The sequence below is a fragment of the Cotesia typhae genome, unplaced genomic scaffold (genome assembly GCF_013202065.1).
Source record: "Cotesia typhae breed Kobodo isofemale line unplaced genomic scaffold, CoteBio_Ctyphae contig_123, whole genome shotgun sequence".
Taxonomy (NCBI): domain Eukaryota; kingdom Metazoa; phylum Arthropoda; class Insecta; order Hymenoptera; family Braconidae; genus Cotesia; species Cotesia typhae.
Genome location: NW_027423715.1, coordinates 578207 through 600826, shown reverse-complemented (window position 1 = coordinate 600826; position 22620 = coordinate 578207). Strand labels below are relative to the sequence as shown.

The 22620-nt window shown below is 25.7% G+C and overlaps 4 protein-coding genes across 5 annotated transcripts in view; 1 reads left to right on the top strand and 3 right to left on the bottom strand.

Moving 5' to 3' along the window:
- Positions 1-275: 275 nt before the first annotated feature.
- On the bottom strand, positions 276-8619 carry LOC141535041 (peptidyl-alpha-hydroxyglycine alpha-amidating lyase 2-like). The gene is made up of 8 exons (XM_074254799.1): positions 8367-8619; positions 7628-7886; positions 7228-7388; positions 6724-6922; positions 5940-6141; positions 5659-5859; positions 5388-5500; positions 276-4862 (listed from the first exon to the last, which is right to left on the bottom strand). Exons 2-8 carry the CDS (start codon positions 7781-7783, stop codon positions 4728-4730), a joined length of 1167 nt encoding a protein of 388 aa, XP_074110900.1. The 5' UTR covers positions 7784-7886; positions 8367-8619; the 3' UTR covers positions 276-4727.
- Positions 8620-9846: 1227 nt separating this feature from the next.
- Positions 9847-11565, bottom strand: LOC141534856 (uncharacterized). Its single transcript, XM_074254458.1, has 3 exons — positions 11314-11565; positions 11069-11194; positions 9847-10373 (listed from the first exon to the last, which is right to left on the bottom strand). The coding sequence occupies exons 1-3, from the start codon at positions 11323-11325 to the stop codon at positions 10191-10193; spliced, it is 321 nt and encodes a 106-aa protein (XP_074110559.1). The 5' UTR covers positions 11326-11565; the 3' UTR covers positions 9847-10190.
- Positions 11566-12148: 583 nt separating this feature from the next.
- Positions 12149-13767, top strand: Nd-18 (NADH:ubiquinone oxidoreductase subunit 18). The gene is made up of 3 exons (XM_074253212.1): positions 12149-12267; positions 12872-13204; positions 13497-13767. Exons 1-3 carry the CDS (start codon positions 12167-12169, stop codon positions 13672-13674), a joined length of 612 nt encoding a protein of 203 aa, XP_074109313.1. The 5' UTR covers positions 12149-12166; the 3' UTR covers positions 13675-13767.
- A 2817-nt stretch (positions 13768-16584) lies between these two features.
- The window catches only part of LOC141534488 (sodium channel protein 60E), a 59446-nt gene continuing 53410 nt past the window's right edge, over positions 16585-22620 (bottom strand). For both annotated transcript variants that reach the window (XM_074253873.1, XM_074253866.1), the window contains 2 exons: positions 21942-22313; positions 16585-20523 (listed from right to left, as the gene is read on the bottom strand). In XM_074253873.1, the coding sequence (XP_074109974.1) occupies positions 20136-20523; positions 21942-22313 (760 nt within the window). In that variant the 3' untranslated portion in view covers positions 16585-20135. The remainder of the gene's footprint in view (positions 20524-21941; positions 22314-22620) is intronic.

Here is a 22620-nt window from a genome sequence, read left to right as displayed (position 1 = left end):
GGTAACCTTTCAAGGGTTCCGTCTTGTTCTTGTATTGCGCGAGAAGATCCTCATTCACATCCGCGACCGTGGCTGCCAGGTGCCAGGTGAGAACTCAAGTACCTGAAAAATGTATAATAACTCCGATGAATACTCAGTTTGACTTTTATTTAAGATCTTCCATGAAGTCTTAATAACAGGCTCAGGGTGCATTCAAAAAATTTTACGTAAAAAAAAAAAATAATTTATTTTTTGTTTCAACGCAAATTACAAATAATACTCATTATTTATAATCATTCAAAAATAACAATTAATTTTTTAAGTTTAACATCAATTCAAATAATATTTATTTTTAATTAATCGACGTTACGACAAAAGACTCGCAGAAAAAATACTCGCGATGATGTAAAGGAGAGAAAAAAATTTTTTTTTTTCAAAAAATGATCGCAGGTACTTTTAAATTATTTATTTTTGTTTTTAAAACCGACTTTTAATTTTTTATGTGATAATTAGTTGTTGTTGATGAGACATTGATGTTCGGGTATTTTTTCTGCAGGTATCTTGTTACGTTACCAATTAATCATACAAAGGTTATTATGGTTATTAAAAGATCCACAATTTTTTAAAGTACTAAAACTAAAATAAGTGCGTGACAAAATTTGAATTCAAAGTTGTGAACAAAAATTTTCGGTTTGTATTTAGTTGAAAAATCATCCGAGATGTTTTTTGAGATTTTTTAACTAAATGTTCCATTTTTTTTTTTTTTTATAAAATCTCAAACTTTATCGCATTACTGATTTGTAAATTAGTTATTTAGTCTCATGAAATTAATCATTCTACGAGAGATAAAGCAATATTAATTCGTGGAATCATGAGTAATATACATGAGACTATATAACCAATTATGGATCAAATTTTTCACTTTTTTTCAGTGAGAAAAAATTTTTTGGCTTGCGCTCATCTGTCTCAAGAAACTTTGACTTCATTCAAGAAATTTTCCATCTTCCTCAATATTTTCTTCAGTCCAGAAAATTTACACTCCAGTCAAGAATTTTTTTTCATAGCGCCCGATCTAGCAAAAATCCCAACATAAAATTGAGATGAAATATATTTGGAGCCTTTTTATTCATAATTTGATTGGTCAAATATATTATAAACATGAAAATAAATGCAATTCTATACTGACATTCAGTTGCACGCTTGTGCGCGCACGTTAAATCTAGTTTTAGATTAAATTTATGTAGAAGTCATTAGAATTAATCTCGCCGTGTTTTTTTTTTGCTAATCTCTAATAATATATACATATTTACATAATTATGGGACAAATATTCAGAGAAATCGACTGCTTTAATTATATTAACAAATTATTTTCAAATATTTATTGATTTTTTAATTTTTTCCTTTCTTAGATTTAGTTTTTTAAATTGTTTTTCTTAAAGTTAAGTTAAGTTTTCTTAAAAATCGAAGATTTTTTTACAAACTAATACACATATTTTATTTTTTTAAATAGTCTGGTATAGATGAATTTATATTCCTTGTAGTTAATCTGAATGACATATAGACACGTAGTACGCTTAATTTTTTGCTTTCTTCAAATTTAAGTAAAAATTTTTATATACAACAAACAGTTTTATTCGCTATAATATAATAGAAAAATTATTTAAAAGTTCCGTTAGGAGGAAAAATGCAATACTTAGATTTCTATAAAATCTATTTGAAAAAAAAAATTATTTTTATATTACGAAAATATATTTTTAATGTTAATTAGTTGAAAGAATTTTAGTGTTTAAAAATATGAGATTAATTTAAGGCGAAAAATGTAAATTATAGTAATTAAAGTAAATTGAGAAAAAAAAATGCCATTCAGATAAAAAAAGTGTTTTTAAAATTTTTTAAATTATGAAATAAATTTTAATATCATCGAAAGTCGAGAAATAATTGCTTAAATTGAAGAAAATTATGTAAATTTTAAGATAAAATTAACTGTTTTTAGTTTTTTTTTATTACTGAAAAATTCTGTAAAGATAAAAGCTCAAAATAAATTAATTGATAATTTTTTTTTTTAAATTAAATTAAAAAAGTGATCAAAATTAAATTTTAAGAGCTTACATCTTGGAAGGAATTAAAGAAATTTTGAATTTTAATTTATTAAAATTATGATAAAAACGAAAGTAACCGAATGGAATTTAAAGAAAAAAAATAAAAAAAAACTTTTTTTTGTAAATCAATTTATAAATATTTTTTAATTAATTTTTTTACTCACTTCATAATTTTTTTTAGGTGTATTGTATTTTAATCATTTGTTGTTTGCGTTAATAAGACCGAAACAAATTTTTTATCAGTTCAATTTTTAAGTCACACGAATTAGATCATGCAACCTTTCAACTTATGTCTATTGTGTGTTATTATCTCGTTCTTCTTTCAAAAGTATAACGCATTTCGCGTAAACTGCTTCTTTGTCAGCAGAAATTTATTTGAGAACTTTATTATTAATTTTGAGATTAAAACTCTATTTTGTGGGTCAAAAATAAATATTTTTAAGTATGATCACAAACTGAATTTTTACTAGAAAAAAATTAGCCAAATTTATTTATTGTTATTTTTAAACAATTAGAAATTAATTACGTAAAAAAAAAATATTTTTTTTTGGTATAATGACCCAGATAAATAAAAAGTTTAAATTTTATTATCATCTTATAGGAAATAAAAATTTTTTTTGACTCGGAAAATTTATCGAAAAAAAATTTTTTTAATTTAATTTGACAAGTTATTAATGCAATTTTTTAATAACAATTTAATTATTTTGAGACTTTTTAATTTTTATTGTAAAAGTACCGGTTTATTTAAAATTGGCACATAATTTTAATTTATTAATTTTTTTATTTTAAACTGGTGATTTAGGTATTTTAAACGCATGACTTTATATTAGATTTATTTTCTAGAATGGAAGATATCAAGCCATATTTTATTGAAGAATTTAATACTTTTATTATTGTTGTCTGTTTTTATTATCTTATTATTTTTATTATTAAAGCGTCTTCTGAATTTTTCAAATTTATTTTATCAATTATCTTTATTATTATTATTATTATTATTATTATTATTATTATTATTATTATTATTATTATTATTATTATTATTATTATTATTATTATTATTATTATTATTAAATATTACATATTGTTATTTAATGTATTGTTCTTTAGTTTAGCTTTTATTTGCTGGTATTTATCTTGCACTTAAAAAACATCAAAAACGCCAAAAATATCCTGAAGCGAATTTTTAGAAACGAAAATTTTCATAACAATAAAAATAGCTAAATACGTAAACTTTTGTCTTCTGTGCGTTAACGCGCGCGCGAAGCTTGCAATTTTAGCTTATAAAACAAAATTTGCAAGCGTCACGTGACTATCGTGTGCGATAAGTGTGCGTGTAGTTGTCGATCTCCGTTTCTATTAATTTTATTATTTCTTTACTTAACAAACAGTAAAGCACATTAACGTCAATTGCAATTAATCTTGTTGCGCAAAAAATTATGTAGAACACAATTTTTTGAACTGACCATTTACAAAGGTTCCGGAAGTGGTTTAATGCCCTTTCGAAATTTTTAAAAGCTGCTTGGAAGAAAAAATTGGGTTTTTTATTCCAAAAATCAATTAATTACTCATCAAATTTTCTTAAATTTACTCAATAATTACTTAATTTTTTTTTTTTTAATTTTCCACCCAATTAAGCAGCTTTTCCTTCTTTTTTTTTAAGAAAATCAAAATTTTTTTTAATTAAAAAAAAACCACTTCTACTTCAATAATTAAAAAAAATTTTTAACTGAAAAAAAAAATTTTTTTTTTAGTTTTTTTTTTCATTGTTATTTTTTTTTATCGGCTTCACGACCGCGTCAGAATTAACTGACACAGTACGTCCTCAATTTTTTTTTGGACTTTAATTACTTGATATGTTCTGCTATTTTTTTACGACGAATTCTGCATCAAGTTTTAAACTGCAACATCTTTTAATTTAAAAATTTTCTATTTCATAATTTTTTTAATTATCGTTAATTTTAATCTGTACTGTAGTTACTTTAATTATTATTGAAGCACCATTTTAATTTAAAAATAATATTTTAATAAAATTAAACAGACACCTAGCGTGATAAAGTGAGCTACAAGAGTAATGATCACAAAATAGAAGCCAGCTTGTGGTCAAAACTCTTGCGATATTTCTTCTTCGCCAAGCGCCCGCAAAGATTACAATTATATTTATTAATATTATTATTATTATTATAATTATCATTATAGTTATTTTTAGATTAATTTTATAATTATTATACTTTCTTATGTTAATTAAAGATTTTTAATTTTCTCAACTACTTATATCACATAACATGCTCAAATATATATAATAACCCCAGAGTTCATACTTTCACTCATTACAATTAAAAAAAAAAAATTATAATAATAATACTAGTAATTTATATTTTTTTTTTCCATAAGTTATAAGTCATAGTTTTAATCAATAAATATATTAGTTTTAGCACCTGTTTTTCATTATAATTAGACGTATTTTTTAAGTATTATATTTATATATAATAATAATTTAATAATATTTTCCTGAGTTTAGTGAGATGTAAATGCGTAATATCAATCGAAAGACAAATCAAAAATTATGATCCAAAATATTTAATTGTTGTATTCTTTAAATTATATTGTTTTTATTTATATTTTAATTTTTTGTTTTAATTATAATTTTAATTATTCTAGAGGTGTCTCTTGGTGTAATGAATTTTTAACGAGGTCAAATTTCCAAATGCGGTTCGGTCCTATTTCTGTTACGTAAAGTTCTGTAGCGTTTGGTGAAATTGCCATTGCATGAGGTTGTGTGAAAATCTGAAAATATTTTTATTTTATTAATTAATTTTTCAAAAGTATTTTTTTAAGCGTCAAAAATTATAAACATTAAAAAAAAAGTTTTTTATTTGAAAATTTTAATTTTTGTAGAAATTTCATTTAGTAATTTCAAATTATTGGAAAAATGTTATTTTTTAATTGAAATTACGCGTCAAAAAATTTGGTGTTAAACATTTAACACTTGTATGTGTAAAATATTTAACATAAAAATTTTTAACACTAAATGTTTTGACGCAATGACGCAAAATTTTTTACTGTGCGTGTAACTCGAAAAAAATTCAAGTTTTTTTTTTTAATTCCCAAAAATCGCCTTTTTTTAAGCTGTCACACTAGATGTTCTCCTTAAGAAAGAAAAATTACAAAATAAAATTCTTCAAAAAATTTTTTTTCTTGAATCAAATTAAATTAAAAAAAAAAAAATTAAAATATATTAATCTTCCAAATTTCTCAATAAATGAAGGTAAATATTTTTTATAAAATAAAATAAATAATATTCATATTTACCCCTGCTGTAGGGGCCCAATGTCCGAAAACGGTTTCACTGTTAGGATCCATAATAAACCCTCTGACGGGAATCATAGGCGAAGTAGGTCCATTTACTGCATAAAGAGTGTTACCTGATACAGGAAAGAAAAAAAAATGATCAATGATTGATGAGGACATTAATATTGTTTGCTTTAATGGTTTCAGGGTTTAACGCCTGCATTATAGCCAGAAAGACTAAAATGAGCTAGATGGATGCAGGACGTAAGATCAAGAATAATTGTATGCGTACCATGAGAAGCGACAGCAAAAACTCTGCCGAGATCAGGTGCATGAAGCGTTAAGGGTGGTCCGCGCTTATCTTGTTCGTTATCTGGTGGAAAACCTTCGCGGAGTGACATACAAATTACTCTCATGTTCTCACGATCTGCTACGCAGACGTCACCCTGCTCGAGAATTGTTAAGGCATGTGGTACTCGTAGAGCTACAAATTCTGAGATAATTCACAAAAATTATTTACTTATTTATTTTTTTAATTTTAATTTTTATTTGTAATTGGAGTGTAACAATTACCTCCAGGTTGCGGTATGATGTTAATAATATTTCCAAATGGATCAAGAACTATAATTCTATTATTACAGTAGCCATCAGCTATTACAATTTCTCCGGTATTAGCAACAGCGACAGATGTTGGTTGGCAAAGATGATCATTGTCTGAACCGGGGGTCAATGCTTCGCCTAGGATTAATTCGGGGTTTGTTGAGCCGGGTGTGAACTATTAAAAAAATTAAATATAATTATAATTATTTGTTTTGATTTATTGGAAAAAAAAAAAATCCCAGTAAAAAATTTTGTGTTAAAAATTTTTATGTTAAATATTTAACATTTTTTGTGTTAATTTAACACTATAAATGTTAAATCTACATATGAAAGTGTTAAATATTTAACACAAAATTTTTTGACGTAATGACGCAAAATTTTTTACTGTGCAGTGTTTTATTTGTGTTTTCTGGAATTTTTTAGAGTCGAAAAAAATTTTTTTTCTTTCTAAAAAAATTACTAGAAGATAAGAAAACTAAAATTTGGATAAAAAGCCATAAATAAGACCGGAGAAAGGTTTTATTATCTTTAATCTTTTTAACAAGGACTTTTTAGGAATTTGTGTCTTTTTGTGACTCATTTCGTAGATTTTTTGAAAATTGTTTCGTAAAAAAAATTATATATAGATTTAGAAATAAAATTAAAAAAAATAAAAATTCAATTTTATATTTTACATTCATAAAATTTTGATAATAATTTAAACTTTAGTATTAAAATTTAAGCAAAATAAGATTTGAGTTAATTTTACAAAACTTACTTTGAATACTTGATGCAGTGCAACGTCAGTTAACCACACATTACCGCGAGCATCGATGTGGAGTCCATGGGGTAAATAGAACATATTCGAGCCCCATGAACTCTCCACCAAGCCGCTTTGAGGGTTCAAAGTGAGGACAGTGTCTTGATTGATAGGTCCTCGGAATGTTTCGCGGAATTTGAACATATCATCGAAGCTCCTTAACAAATAATTAATAAAAGCTTTCATTAGTAAACATATGGCTTAATTAATCAAGTAAAATATAAAATTAATTTATGACCTTAAAATTAAGAAAAAAAATTTTTTAAACTAATTTTTATTGAATTTTTTAAATTCTTTTTTTTTTGAAAAAAAAAAAAAAAAAAAAAAAAATTATTATTACAATTTATAATAAAAAATTTATTATTAATTATGAATAAACTTCTCATCAAAAATTACCTAAAAAAAAATTAAATTTGATCAAAAAAAAAAAATTAAAAATTAATAAAAAAATAAAAATCTCACCCATAATCCCAAGTTCTGTCTGCACGGTGAAAAATGACAGGATTACCCGCAGGATCAACTCCAACTCCAGTGATTTCTCCCAGATCTTTCGGGGTTCGCCAGATGGAATTTTCGACAGGATACAACTGCTGATTCTGATGACTGATCTTTCTTCCTTTATCCTAAAAAATCATCGCAAATATTTTATCAATATACCGAAAAAAATTAATTTAAACCAAAAAAAAAAAATTATTGAACCAAAGAAATAATTTTAAAGAGTTAAATTTTCTTGAATCAAGATGTAAAATTTTAGAATCGATTAAAATTTCTTCAAAATTATTTTCTTGATCCAAGTTAATTTTTTTCTGTGTATAAATAAAATTAACCGAAAAATAATTAATAATAAAATTAAAAATCTTACAGTTATCAGGTTCAGTAGTTCATCGACGACATTCTCTGGCAGGAGCTTAGAATCGAGATACGGATTGATTACATAACCAGATGCCAGTCCAAGGAGTAGAAAAAGGCACCCGATGGTAGCACTTTTTCTTATCCTTGCGCTTGTTATCAGTAGCATTGTGTCATCAAATGAAAGTTTGTCAGCAACTGGTGATTAGTAACTGAGGTGACAACTCCCAGGGTCTGATCAATGGGAGTCGGATCTTCTATGACGCAAATAGCTGTTATTAAAGGACTAGTCGATCAATAACGCACGCAGGCGCTCAATTACGCAGCTATCTTCTCCTTTTCTTCTTTTGTTGATTTATTTCTTTTTTTTTTTTTTTATTACTTTTATTTATTATTTAATTTTATTGAGATAGTTTTAAAAATGCGACTCAAGGAAGGAATTTTAAAAATTAATTTAATCACAAATTTAATCAATTAATGGACAATTATATTTTTCCCAATTCTATTTTTATTATTATTTTATGAAATGAATTTTTAATTTTTGGAAACAAATAAATTGATAAAAAAATTATTATTTGCCGGGTGGATTAATTAAAGAGAAGATTTTAGTGGCGCAGACATTGCTCTCAAGAAGACTAAGATATCCATGGCAATCTTTTTCTTCTTGAGCGCAATGGTTATCATCAAGAGAGGTAGTTTTTATTTTTATTAATTATTATAATTTTTATTATTAAAAAAATTAATCAACTTACGAATTCACAGAAGAAAAAAAATTATTTTGTTTTTATTAAAATTTTTTTAAATAAATTAAAAGTCTGATTTAAAAAAAAAGTCACTTGATTTTTTTGCAAAAAAAAAAAAATTAAATAAAAAAGGCAAGTTTTGGATAAATAATAATAATTTAGTATTAAATAATAAAAATTTGAATTTAAATGGAAATTTAAACGAAATCAGAATTTAAGAAACTTAGAATGGCAGCTGGAGAACAAACTGCGCCATGGATTGTTCGTGACCAACTGCACTTGGTCCAGAATCAGATGCAATCCACCAAGCCGTTGTTTCCTCCGCAAAATCGTGTCACACTGGTTTAATCGATACTTGCGCGCAGGAGTATTTCGCGTCAATATTTTATCTTATTTCTTCTTCATTTTTTTATTTAAAATTTTTTTATTATTATGATTGTTGATTAATGATTAATGTTGAGTTTAAATAAGGAGGTTTTTAGGCTAAATAGAAAATTTTTTAGCGTGACAACTGGAATTGGGGTGGTAGAAGAGGTAATTATTTAATTAGGGTATGTGGTAAAGGTAGAAGGGTAAAAAGCACTCGGTCACATTATTTGGTGCACTTGGCTCACGTCCAGGTCTTTTCAAGGACACGGAGGCGATCAATAGAGCTCTTAAGATCTAGAAATAATTTTCGTGTCTCTGCAGTTTTTTTAGGGGTGTCTGATTTATTTATTAAGATTAATTTTGATGATTTTTTTTTTTTTAATTAAACTTGAAAATTATTAAGATTTTTATCATAAAATTAATAATGAAGTTTTTTTTTTTTTTTTTTTTAAGTAGAAAAGAGTGTTGTTAATTTTTAATGCTTTAAATAGTAAATTTTTTCATTGTTAGTAATTTTTAAAATGATACTTTTTGTTGTATTATCATTAAATTGTACACTGTAAAAAAATTTTGTGAATGCAATGATATTTTAGAGTGTACAAAAGTTTATGTTAAAATAAATTAAATAAATAAATAAAAATAAAAAATAAATAAAATTAAATATCGATTATACAGAAAAAAAAGTTAACAATTTTATAGTAATTTTACGATATTGCTATGTAAATTCAAAATATATTTATTAAATTTATTTATCCTTGAATGTATATGTTTTAAGATTTGTTATATATTGGAAAACATATTGCTAAAGATTTAAGACGGAAAAACGAATTTTTTAAATATTTTATATAATCCACAAATATGAGAAATATCATATAAATAAAATCTTATGCGACGTTTTCATTGTTGTCGCTTTCCGTTGCTATGGTAACCACTTTGGCAAGGGTTTGATATTAATAAATAAAATTTGTAAAAACATTGATAGATTAAATTGTCGATAATAAACATGTTAGCAAAAGCGCGCTCAATTTTCTAATTATTAAAAAAAAAATTGACTATTAAAAAAAATAAATATTGATAATCGATAAAAAGAATTTTTAATAAAGAAATAAATGAATAATTTTTGATGAATTTTTATTTAACTCTTACATTTGTATAATTAACAATAAATATAACTCGACGAGTAAATAATTAATTTCATTATCATTTATTACATAACAATAGACGATTTAATAAATATTTAACATGCTGAATTTTCGAAGAAATCACAGGCAGTGTACGTTAAAAATCCGTACTTGTAAGCATTTTTAAAACAATATAATAATTAATGATTAAATATTTAAATATTGTTTAAATTTGAAAGACAGGGCAGTTGATAGTAAACGTTGATTAGTAAACGGCGTATAATTTTGGTAATTATGTAGCTTTTGATCTTCAAATGATGCATATAATATATTTTATTATGTTTTATTTTTCAGCCTCCGTGGCAAGAGACATTTCGGGCTGGGTCCAGATATATCCGGTACGTGTTATGCTGCAATGAGCGTCATAATATTTTCCTGGTGCTCGGCAGTAAGACCATCTAGGACAGCGACATCGGAATTTGCTATGAAACTCTTCTTTGCATACTTCGTTCCACCAACATGTTCTCTAGATATAAATATAAATATAAATTATTTTATTTATTAGAATTTGTAATCAATAATCATTATTTGTTTATTTTTTCTTGTCATAACATTTCTTCTATTTTATGGAAAATTAAATTTAGAATAAAATTTTTTATTTAATGCTAATAATTAATAATTAAAAATTTTTTTTTAAATTTGTTAAATTATTGTAAATAACTTTTTTTTTTAATTTTTCCAAAATCTAAAAAAAAATTCATTGATAATTTGCATAATAAAATTTTTTATTAAGAAGAAATATTTTTTTTTTTAATTTTAATAAATGTTCTAAATTAAAAATTAAAAATTTTTTTTTTAATTTTAATAAAATGCGCAATAAATTTTCAATTCACTAAAAAATATTTTGTGAAATTTAAGTAAGAAGGAAAAATTAAATATTAAATCCAGATATTTATTTAATATTTTTTTTTTTTAATTAACGAATTTATTAAATTATTTTAAAAAACCCACAATTTAATTTTTCGGATAATCTAAAAAAAAATTTATCAATAATTTTGATAATAAAATTTTTTATCTCAGAAATTAATAAAAAGTTGTTTGCATAAAAATTTGAATAACTATTCGGTGAAATTTAATTAAAAGCAAGAAATTAATTGACGGAGTTAATTAAAAGTCACAAAAAATAAATAAGATAATTAATAAAAAATAAAAAATAATTACTTCTGCTAAATATCCTTTAACACTTTGATCGCTGTAATTTCTTTTCGTAATAGTATGTCGTGATTTTATCGAATTAACGGCTAGTAATAAAACAAATAAGAGCAGTAATCGTCTGGGAAGTGCATCCTGGAACAAAAAATCGAATCTGTATAGGCATACGAATTGGAGATAATAGATAATAAGTAATAAATAATAAGCAAAAATATATTGATTAATATATATATAATATATATTATATCACTTACTCTATCCGCCATACCTAATCCTTTATAGCGCAAACTCCTTGTCCTTGTGCGATAACATTTGTTATCCAGCTCTCACATTAAACCCACCTGACAAATAATCTCTGGTATTTGTATTTCCAATATATATGCTCAAAAAATGCACTATATACTGCACTCAATGTTTTTCACTCTTGTTTTTAGATTTTTTGCTCTATAAATCTTCTCACAGCTAAACCGCGTCGGATTATTTTTATCGGGAGAAAAGTTTAAAGTCTCGCGAAAAAGTCGAAGGATACGGGCATGCGTATTGATATTCATATTAATATTTATATTCATATCCATATTCATATATTCATACTCGTATTCGACAATTTTTAATTACCTTGTATGATATTTATACCTTGAAATTTTTTATAGAATATGCATCAATAATTATAATATTGAAATCAGTGGACACCTGTTCAATTTTTGTTCTTATTTAAAAAATAAATAATTGGAAAAAAAAATTTTTTTTAATTAAATTTTAAGTTTTTTAAAATTTCTTCATGTCGATTTTTTAATATTTTATTTTTAAATTGAAAAAATTTTTTAATTTCGAGATTTTATTTTAAAATTCAATTTTAAAATAATGTTAATCATTATTATTAATTTGTATAATTATAAAATTATTTAGTTAATTAATAAAAAAATTAATGATTAAAAATTATAAAATAAAATAAAAAAATTTTGAATTGTAAAAATTCAAATCTCCCGCCAATTTAAAAATTTAAATTTTCTTACTTTCGCGCCTTGAAACTCTGGCGCGCAAATCGCTTTATATGCGCCTGCGCACCCTACGACCTTGAGTTTTGACGCAACAGCAGTAACACCAACAATGGCTACTTCTGTTATTGTTCGTTACGGTTTACATATTGAAAGAAAAATGAATTCTATAGCACTTTTCAAAAATTGTATCACCAAATTAGCGGGCTGCGAGTAAGTGCTATGACAAAATCATTTTGATTTATAAATCAATGTCATTTTTTTAATCTAATTTTTTTATTTTATTGTTTTAAAATTATAACCTAACTTACGTAAGTTTTTCAAAATTTATAATTTCTGATAAATTCAACATTGACACTAAAGAACTGTCATAATATGAAAATAATATTTTTTTTTTTTCACAATAAATATTTATAATTTTATGTTTTTTAATTTATTATAATTATAAATTATTAAAAAAAAATTATTAGTGTAAATTTTTATGAAAATTAATTTAGCAGATATTTAATAATTTTTAGAATTTTTTTAATCAATAAACTATGGCAAAAAAAAAATCAGAAAAAAAATTGACATGGAGAAAATTTTTAAAATTGCAATTGCAATTTTAAAAAAAAAAAATTTTCAGAAAAGATTTATTTGTCAAATAAAATTAAAAAATTATCAGACTTGGTTATTGACACTTGCAATTTTATTTTAATTCAAAAATAAAAAAAATCAACTCTGAAAAATTAATAAATATAATTTTTGAATTATCAAATAATAATTTATTACATTTATCAAATAATTAAATTTTTACTAAAAAAATTATATTTTCCAGGTGTACAAGAGCTCTGTCACTCAGTAGCGTAAAATTAGCTGATGAAGTCAAACAACCAGCTCACATACCTCATGATACCCACAACTTAATGACAAGTCCAGAAGCCGAGGAAGTCAGACGGGCTAGCCGTCGTCAGCTGATAACTATCGACGAGCCAGACGAAGTTGCAATTTTGTCGGGACTTCCAGAGGAGCACATAAAAACTCGTACAGTCAGAATCTACATGCCTGCCAAGAATGCGATGCAGTCTGGAACTAACAACGTCAACTACTGGCAGATTGACTTCGACACCCGAGAACGCTGGGAGAACACTTTGATGGGCTGGTCATCAACGTGAGTTTTTACTTTATTTTATTAATTATTTATGATACTAAAATCAGCTGACATCTGACAATTTTTATAGTAAATAAATTTTGATAAAAATTCGTTCTAATTTTTCAAGTGAAATATTTTTTATACAATAATTTAATTATTATAAAAATCTAAAAAATTGTCGGATGTTTGTTCATTTTAGTGTTTATTATTTACACCGTAAAAAATTTCAAAATATTTTTTACCGTGTATTAATAAAAATTAGGAAATGAAAACGCTTGATTATATATGAATAAATAAATTGATTGTTCAGTGGAGATCCAATGTCAAACCTGAAAGTAGATTTCGCCTCGGTAGAGGAAGCCATAGACCACTGTAAGAAAATGAAGTGGGACTACTTTGTTCAAAAGCCAAATATTGATGATCCAAAGCCTCGTTCGTACGGCGCCAACTTTTCGTGGGACAAACGTACACGGGTAACAACTAAGTGAAGGATAGGAGTCAGGTTCTGAGTTTGTTAATGTAATTATATTAAAGTAATAATAAGGAGAATAATAAATCGTAGTGTACTGGTTAATAAATAATGTCTATTAAGTATTTATAATAACCGTAATAGTACTTTGGCTGTGGAGGAAAACTTTTTGTTAATTAATTATTCAGGACTAGGTACTTAGTTAGGAGTCGGATCAACGGAAGCTGCTTTGGAACAGCGATTTATTGTTTAATAGGTTGGTATATTATAGTTTCATCACTGGTAAGTTAAGACTTACAGGTAAGGTTTTTCATTTGGGCTTAGAGTGTCTGTGTCTCTGGTGACTGTTAATAATTTGGTGAGCTATTATGGTATTAATTATTGATAATAGGATCAAATAATGTGGTTGGAATTTTTGTGTGGGTTAAAATTTTTTTTTTTTTGTCGTAGTCCTCATTCCTACTTTTGTTTTAATAAAAAATTATTAGTTTTTGAATACAAATTTTTTTAATATAATTTTTATAGATCTTCATTGATTGTTATTGAAATTTTGTAGATAATTATTTTTAAGGAGGTATTCTGGTCTAGAAGCATAAAATTTCAGGTTTTATTCTCTCAAAGGTTGAACTTTTTCGTGGTTTATTTTTTTGAGCTCAAAAATTGCTTCTATTTATTTTTTTTTACTCTAAAAATTCAAATTTAAATCCAATTTTTGATAAAAAATAAATTTATATTTTTTTGCCTGATTTTTATCTAGTCAAACATTTTTTGAAATAAGTAACGCCATCTAAAGCTTTTATTCTGAATTATTCAGAATTAATTTAGCGCGAAATTCAAATTTTTAATTGATAAAAAAATAAAACTTAATATTCTTAAAAGTTTAAATTTAATGTGAATAAAAATTAAAAAAAAAAAAGTAATTAGTAATAGAAGAAAAAGCAAAATTTCCCATTCTTTTATTTATTTATTCATTATTTTTTTTATAATATATTAAATAATAACTATGAGATAACAATGAACGGATGAAGATGACAATGAATATCCATAACTAATTATTCTTAAAATTTAATGAAGAAAACCATTAAGCAAAGACGACAATATCTTTTCTAGATCAATAAATCTCATCAATCTCATTTATATATTTTTCATTATAATATTAATAATAATCATCATTAATAATTACATAATAATATTTTCGCATTGAAGTTGCACTCTTACACAATTATTAAAGTATAAGTACAGTGATTCATTAATATTAATATTAATATTAACTACTGCGCATAGTATTGCTGATTTATTTATTATTCGTTTCTCAAAACACCAAAATTTTATTTTTAAATAAAAATGTGACAAGAAGCTGAATCACAAACAAACCAAAAAAGCAAAACAATAATAATAATAATAATAATAAATAATAGTCCGCTAACAACAAATTATGTTTTTGTTTCCTTTAAATCCATCAGATTTATTTATCACGCGAATCACAGACAAACTTGTGCATTCACTCGCCATCAACAATAACAAGGACAATAAATATTTTTTTATACATATATATTATGTTCATTTTAGTATTTCATAGTATTGTATCTAATATTTAATAATTAAATATGTTTATCATTTATTTATATCAATAATTAATTAATCAATTCATTAAACTAATTTTTTATTTATTTAATCATTCATTTTCTGGTTTTTGAGGATTTTATTAGAGGAAGGCTTGTAGAATGCACGTTTTTTCTGTCCGTTAACCGATTGAGTATTAAATATATATCACAAGCCAACAAGAATCATTTATTATTTATTTACTATTAATAGTTTATCTACACATGCTTGAGCTAATTCTTTTATTACAAATTGTGCATGCACAATTTTAATCGTATGTACACAAATTTGATGAATGTAAATTATCTAGAAAAAAAAAAAAAAAAAAAAAAACACCGACATGTTAAACATTTGTGATACATTTTACCCAGGCCGGGAATCGAACCCCGGCCGCCCGCGATAGAAATTTACGGCTGTCGCGCGTCGCCATCTTACTTCAGAGGAAGCAAACAAAACGGATTAAAAAAAAATATTAGATTAATTCGCGCACTGATGTACGTTTTGTTAACATATATATTTATTAGTGACAGAAAAAAACAGCGTGTTACAAATATTTAAAACACTCTCACGATGACGACCAAGTGTTAGTTAATAATATTAAACAGTAAAGTATAATAAACTAATCGTCACCTCATTTTTACAATAATATTTAACTCACTCGTTATTTTTATTTTATTAATAATAATTAATAATTAATACCCTTATTTATTTAGTTAACTATTACGTTAAATACTTAATTACCAAATTTGAGTCCCGTTTAATACGGTATATTTAAATAATTTCATTAAAATAATAATATTAATAATAATCGCACTGTCATTCGCTTTTTGACAATGCATTTTTATACGGATCGCTAATTAAATATTTTCAATAATTAGCGGATGAATTTAAAAATATTTTTTAAAAGGCTACTTATTTTTATTTAATCAATTAATTATTAATTATATATTTATATATAAAGGTTAATTAATATTATTGAAGACATTAATTAACGCCACACTTTTACATCCACTAACGTATTACATAGGCCATTGATTGTAGATCGCGATGTACTGGGTGATTACGTTTTATCAAATAATATTTTTTAATAATAGTAATTATTCCTTTATTTAGTTTTATAGACGTTAATCCACCCTATACATTGGTCTTATATATTATTAATTTTAATTTACACTTCGAGCGATTAATATTGTCAATGACGATTTTTTTTTATCAAGGGAACTGTGTTACTCGTGGGAGCAAAAAAGTGTTCAAAAAGAGAAATGATTTTTAAATAATTTTTTTTTTCTTTAGTACAATAATGTGTGTATATATTTATAGTTATGTATATTTATATATACTTAAGGCTGACTAGTTTAGTCATGTTCTACTAGCTCGATAGAAAAGCTCAGAGTTTTATTATTTATTTATTTATTTATTTATTCATTAGTAGAGTTCCCTTGATTACAAGCGAAATATAAATGCGCCGATTGTTTTTTTTATTTTTAATTTTTTTTTTTTTTGTAAAGGCCAACTATTTTAATTAAAAATAATTGGAGGTTTAAATTAAATTTTTAGATAATGATAAAACTTTATAAAAGAATTTTTCATTTCATTAGCAAATTAAGGAAAATTTTTTTCCATTATCTCTCTTGTTATTTATTTAAAGTATTAAAAATTTATAAATTTTATAGAATAAAATTATATGACTTTAATTACTTTTTTTTTTCTTAATTATAAAATTGACTATAGAAAATTTTTTAACAGAAATTTTAGTTTCTTATTTAATTTGACCGGGATTCGAACTTTGGACTCTACACATTTAAAATCAAGTATTCCAAAAAATTAGTAATTTTAAATAGTTTTATTCGTAGAAAAAAAAAAAAATTCTTTAATTTAATTTAAAATTTAAAATAATAAAATGAATAAACACGAAACTCGAAATTTAAAATACGAGCGATTAATTATAATAAAATATTTGTGCAATGAATCAAATAACGCGGTGCTTTCGATAATTTCAACTGTAATAATTATTATCATATCATCATAAATGTATATCATAATATCAATAACAATATTTATAATAATAAATATAAATAATTGTTATTAATAATTTTCACGTCTTCGTTGATATGCTATACAGATACATCTAAAAAATCATTAATTCCCTTAATTTATTATTATTATTATTATTATTATTAATCTATTTTTTAGATTGCCCTGCTTAATTTTAACGTATAGCATATACGCTTAAATAAACTGAACCGTTATCAATTAATCAATGAACAAAACTTATGTACAGAAAAACCAACACACTAAATCCGTATCATAATCATAAGTCAACTTATAACTCATATCAATACTCATTTAATCTTTAATCATTAATCATTAAATATGTATAATATATGTATGTATATATATATATATATATATGTATATATGTATACGTATTTTAAGTAGTAATTCAAAGCTCATTGTGTGTGATAGTAAGATTTCACGAATCGTCTGCCTGAGAATTTGTTGTTAATACACTTCAGAAACGTGTCACGTACAAAATTTAAACTCACATTATTTTTAAATAAACTTTTTATTTCTACTTTTAATAATTAATTAATATTTATATTTGGATATCAGTAAAATAGATATAATAATGAAGATAATATCATAATAAATGTTTTAAATTAGTAAAAGATCAAGCAAGTCGAAAAGATTTTTTTTTTATTTTTTAAAACTTTTTTATAAAGAGAAAGTTTGTATTCGCTTTGGAAAATTATTAATTATCCTCCACGCAACGAATTTATATTTTTATCCATTCTTTCTATTCTAAATAAATAGCGCGATAGATTTTTTTTTTTTTTTTTTAAATGTATTTTATCGAATTTATTTAAGACTACTTACGTTTTATTTATTAATTAATTAATTAATTAATATATAATATTAATTTCAACTAAACGCGCGTATTTTGTTTATTAATTTTTTTTCCCATTAATTAATTAATAAACTACCTGGCGCTTTTAAAGCGCTCGCGACTCGGTAATTATTTTTTTTTCTAATTATAATTATCTATAATCGACTAATACGGGTGATGCAAAAAGTACCCTCGCATGATTGTACAGTTTCTCACTTTTTTTGGTTTAGATTTCAATTTTCTTTTTTTTTTTTTTTTTTTTATCATTGTAATCTGAGAAGTTTATTATTATTCGACCCAGGATTTAGATTAATTGACTTACACGTAGTTAATTAATTTCATAAAATGACGGTCGAACGAAACTAAACAATAACAATAAATAATTTACGTAAATTTCGTTGTTTTAAATTGTCATTTTATGAAACTAATTAATTTTATCGTACTTATTAATTGTGCTAATATAAGATTTAATGGAAAAAAAAAAAATGACTATGCAAGCAGAGTAAAAATTTTCTAAGGAGTTTAGTAATCCCAGTTGAGAATTCCCATTCGGCTATCAATCAATCACCATTTCGGCAAACTTTACCCAAAATATCTTTTAGGATACTGGGGAAACTTTCCCCAAGTATAAACTAAGTCTTTTTGATAGATAATGTTGCGCAACTGTATTTTAATGCGTTGAAAGTTTAACAGAAAATACGAAGGAACAAACAATATAATATTTAAATAGTAACATTTAAATTTTAAAATATATAATGTATTATAAAAAGAAACTATTGTCGGATTATATTAAATTTAGAAAAGTTGCCAGCTGGCAGGACACTTGAATAATAAAAATATTATCTCGAATCAAACTTACTTTTCTCAGTGAAACCTTGGGATCCATTAAAATAATTGTCATTTATTATTTTTGATCAAAAAAATTTAGCAGACGTCTGACATTTTTGTATAACAACAAAAATAAATATTTATTGGATAGAAATTTGAAAAAATTCTGTAAAAAATTATACAAAATTTTCTTGTGCATTTTATTTAGTAATTTTTATTTTTAATTTATCTACAAAAACAATAATTGTAAGATGCCTGCTATATTTTTCTTCTCAAACAGTCTAAAATTTTAAAATATTAAATCAACAATGCTTCTATTTCCTCCGTCTGCATAGTCACTAAACAATTTGACTTTAAAACCACAAAAACTAAGAGTATTTGTCCCTAAAACTTGACCACAATCGTCAGTAACACAAATAACAGCAATAATTCCTCACACCGCCGCTAGATGGCCTTCGGTATAGTCTTCTCGCATACAGCAGGGCAAATAAAACGGAAAATCGTCGAAAGCAAATACCTAACTGCGTCTACTAACATTAAATCCAACGAAAACTTGATATTACAAATATTTTTGTCCGTGTGACGGTTTTTCTGATAAATTATCGCTTTTATTACAATAAACACTTATCTAAATAACTAAGTGGGTCGTATCAGATCGATATGACAATTTCTAAATTTTTTTCGATAGAAAAGGTTTCAAAAATTCATCCAAAGTAATAAATACTGACGAATATTTTTAATTATTTATTAATCTTAATTCTAAAAACAAAGTTGGCGAATTTTCGAAAGTAAATCGATCTGATACGCGTGCTTGTTTCTACTTACGAGGCAGTACATCTTCAGGCTTCTACTGCCGATTAATCGGCGTGATTAACTTTTATTATTCATATTAAATATTAATATTAATTGTAATAATAGTTATAATTATAATTATCGGTAATGAATGAGGTAAGATGAGATCAAGAGATAGATCATGACTACAGATGCATAATAAAAATTAAATCATTGCCTATTGTTTATATTAGTATTGCATTTCACGGAAGACTTGCGTCTGATAAAGGAATAAATTATCATTAATTAATTAATCGTTTACTTAGAGTTAATAAAACGACCAATGGAGGAAAGATATTAATTTTTATTATGAACGTTTGATCAAACTAAGATCAGCTGTTGTCATGACCGTCCTGATACTCTTCACTCTCGCGGTGAACAAGAACATGGACGACCGTTGCTTCGGACTGCTGACGAAGCAATGGCGGCCTTACGGGCGGTATTGTGGTCTCGGGACTTGGTTCTGTCACCAGAATACTGACGTCGCTAGCGTCGGGGATGCGCAGTGGCGCTGGTTCCACGATAGGAACACTTCTTTTGCCCCTCAGGCTTCCGCACCGACGGGTTATTGCTTCTTTTATGTCACGCTGAAGAATATTCAGTGACAATGCGGTCCCACTTGGCCTTATTGAGCTCCGTTTCGAGGTCGGCGGACTCAGGACGTCCTCGTCGGGGTACGATTCCACCGCGTCCTGGCGCCCCAGTGTCGCTCCAGAGGATCTATAATTTTCGGTTTTATTAATCGTCGAAATAAAATCAATAATTTTACACAATTTTAAAATATTCAACTGGTTAATTTTCTAGGCTAGTCTATTGTCATCCCTAGGCAAAAAAAAAATTACTAAGCGCTTAATTAATCATCAGAATTTACCAATTAATTGCCAGTTATTAGTAATATTAACAATTTTTGGACTAAGCTAGATTAAGATACAAAAAGCAGTTTATAGAAGATACAGAATAAGAACTCGGAAAGAAAGGTGACCGGTGGCTTTTAGTTTAAATTTTAGTTTATTTGGCCGACCAGGTGTTTTTGATAATGATAAATACGAGCTGAGAAGTTGTTTTAATGTTTGTTAGCCCGGCGATAAACAAACGAGATTTAATATGCAATTAAATTTGTTAGACTAAATATTTTGCCAACCTCTGGCTCACTTTTCTCCAAAACTTTAATACCAAGTGACTTCCTCTAGGGATGAAAGTTTATGAAGATTTTATTTACTTTGTAAATGGAACCAAACTTTGTTATTTTAGTTTTTAGGGGTTTGTTTACTATTTTCGACTTTTTTAGAGTTACTTATAATTTTATGAGAATAAATTTTCTGTATAAGTTTATCTGATCGCATATAGCCATATTTGACTTAAAAAAAAATATTTTGTTTGACTTTTAGATCATACAGATCGAAACATGTCACGTTAATTTTTATTTTTTGTTTAGATTATTAATATTTTTCTTTTAAAGTAGTATAAATCAAAAAATTCACTTGATATCTTGAAAAAAATGATTTTTATTTGGAAATTTAAATTTAACTCTTCTGCAGTGAGATATTTGAACGCTTATGCGCCACCTGTTGAATTCTTTCAGTAGTAATTTGGACTAAAAAATTATATATGATTTTGGTAAATCATATGAAGTAAAAAATGGCGAATTTTCATATTAGAACTTTAAAAAAATTATATTTGAACCCATAAAAAATTTTATTCACGTATAAAAGAGCTTAAAATAATGAAAAGACTGTATAAAGTTGAATAAAAGTCGATTGCAGCCATAAAATAATTTTTGAAACTACAAAAAAGCCAACAGTCGCTTTAGAGAAAAATAAATTCTAGTCGCGCTAAAAAGTTTCTACGTATAAAAGTTGATGTCACATCTATAATATCGTTATCGAGTGAAGAATAAACGACAGCCGTCAACAGTACTTCGTTTTTTTTAATACTTGTTTACCTATAGCATCAACTGGCTTCGGTTAAAATTGAAAGAAAAAATATCAGTAAATAAATAAAATTTAAATTTAAAATTTATGTAAATTACAAGTTAAAATTAATGTGCGATGCAGTAAATTTTGAAAAGAGGGTGAGGTGAAATAAATATTTAAATAAAAATAATAAGTTTTTGTGATAAGATGGAGAAGATATCGTACCTGACAGTAACGTGAGAGTCGGAGCCGGAGCTGGAGGTAGCCGAGGGCTGTTCCATGGTGGGCGAGGGACGGGACACGGTCAAGGAGGGTGGCTGCAGGTCCTCGTGGGTCCCGGTGGCGCCGGAGAGAAGCAGCAAAGGTAAATTTGGGAATAACCAAGCCGATGCTGTCCCTAGCTCGCTAAGATCGCTGGCGTCGCTGGCCCTGGAGGACTTGCGGCTACTGGCCCTACTTCCCCGGTGTACGTGGAGAAGGGCCGATAACTTACCACCCCACCCACCGCCTCTGCCTTCGCTGCCCATGCCACCCGGACTCGATGTTTGGGTTTGCGAATCTACCTCGTGTGCTATTCTTTCACGTTCTTTTTTCATTCTAGATTTTATTTTAATATATAATCATTATTATTATTCATTATTTATCATTATTATTGTTATTATCATTGGCATGGAATTTTAGGGTGTCTAACGGGACTCCGCGTCAACGCTCATTGGTCGCGATTATTTTTAACGCGACATTTAGCTGAAATTTAAAATTCACTTCAAAAGAGTTTAATTTTTTTTAAATAATTTGAATTTTTTATTTACTTTTTATGGGGTAATTTTATTTTAATTATTTTAACGGACTGTTTTATGAAATTAAAAAAATATTAAACTGTAAAAAATCAGGAGTTTATTTAGAC

What these genes read in the sequence shown, in the direction of transcription:
- Nd-18 (XM_074253212.1), top strand. Translation starts at nt 12,167, where the DNA reads ATGGCTACTTCTGTTATTGTTCGTTACGGTTTACATATTGAAAGAAAA. An exon ending in ACCAAATTAGCGGGCTGCGA is followed by an intron (nt 12,268 to 12,871) that starts GTAAGTGCTATG and finishes TATATTTTCCAG; the next exon opens with GTGTACAAGAGCTCTGTCAC. An exon ending in TTGATGGGCTGGTCATCAAC is followed by an intron (nt 13,205 to 13,496) that starts GTGAGTTTTTAC and finishes TTGATTGTTCAG; the next exon opens with TGGAGATCCAATGTCAAACC.
- LOC141535041 (XM_074254799.1), bottom strand. Translation starts at nt 7,783, where the DNA reads ATGCTACTGATAACAAGCGCAAGGATAAGAAAAAGTGCTACCATCGGG. An exon ending in AACTACTGAACCTGATAACT is followed by an intron (nt 7,389 to 7,627) that starts GTAAGATTTTTA and finishes ATGATTTTTTAG; the next exon opens with GATAAAGGAAGAAAGATCAG. An exon ending in CATCATACCGCAACCTGGAG is followed by an intron (nt 5,860 to 5,939) that starts GTAATTGTTACA and finishes GAATTATCTCAG; the next exon opens with AATTTGTAGCTCTACGAGTA.
- LOC141534856 (XM_074254458.1), bottom strand. An exon ending in TTAAAGGATATTTAGCAGAA is followed by an intron (nt 10,374 to 11,068) that starts GTAATTATTTTT and finishes ATTTATATCTAG; the next exon opens with AGAACATGTTGGTGGAACGA.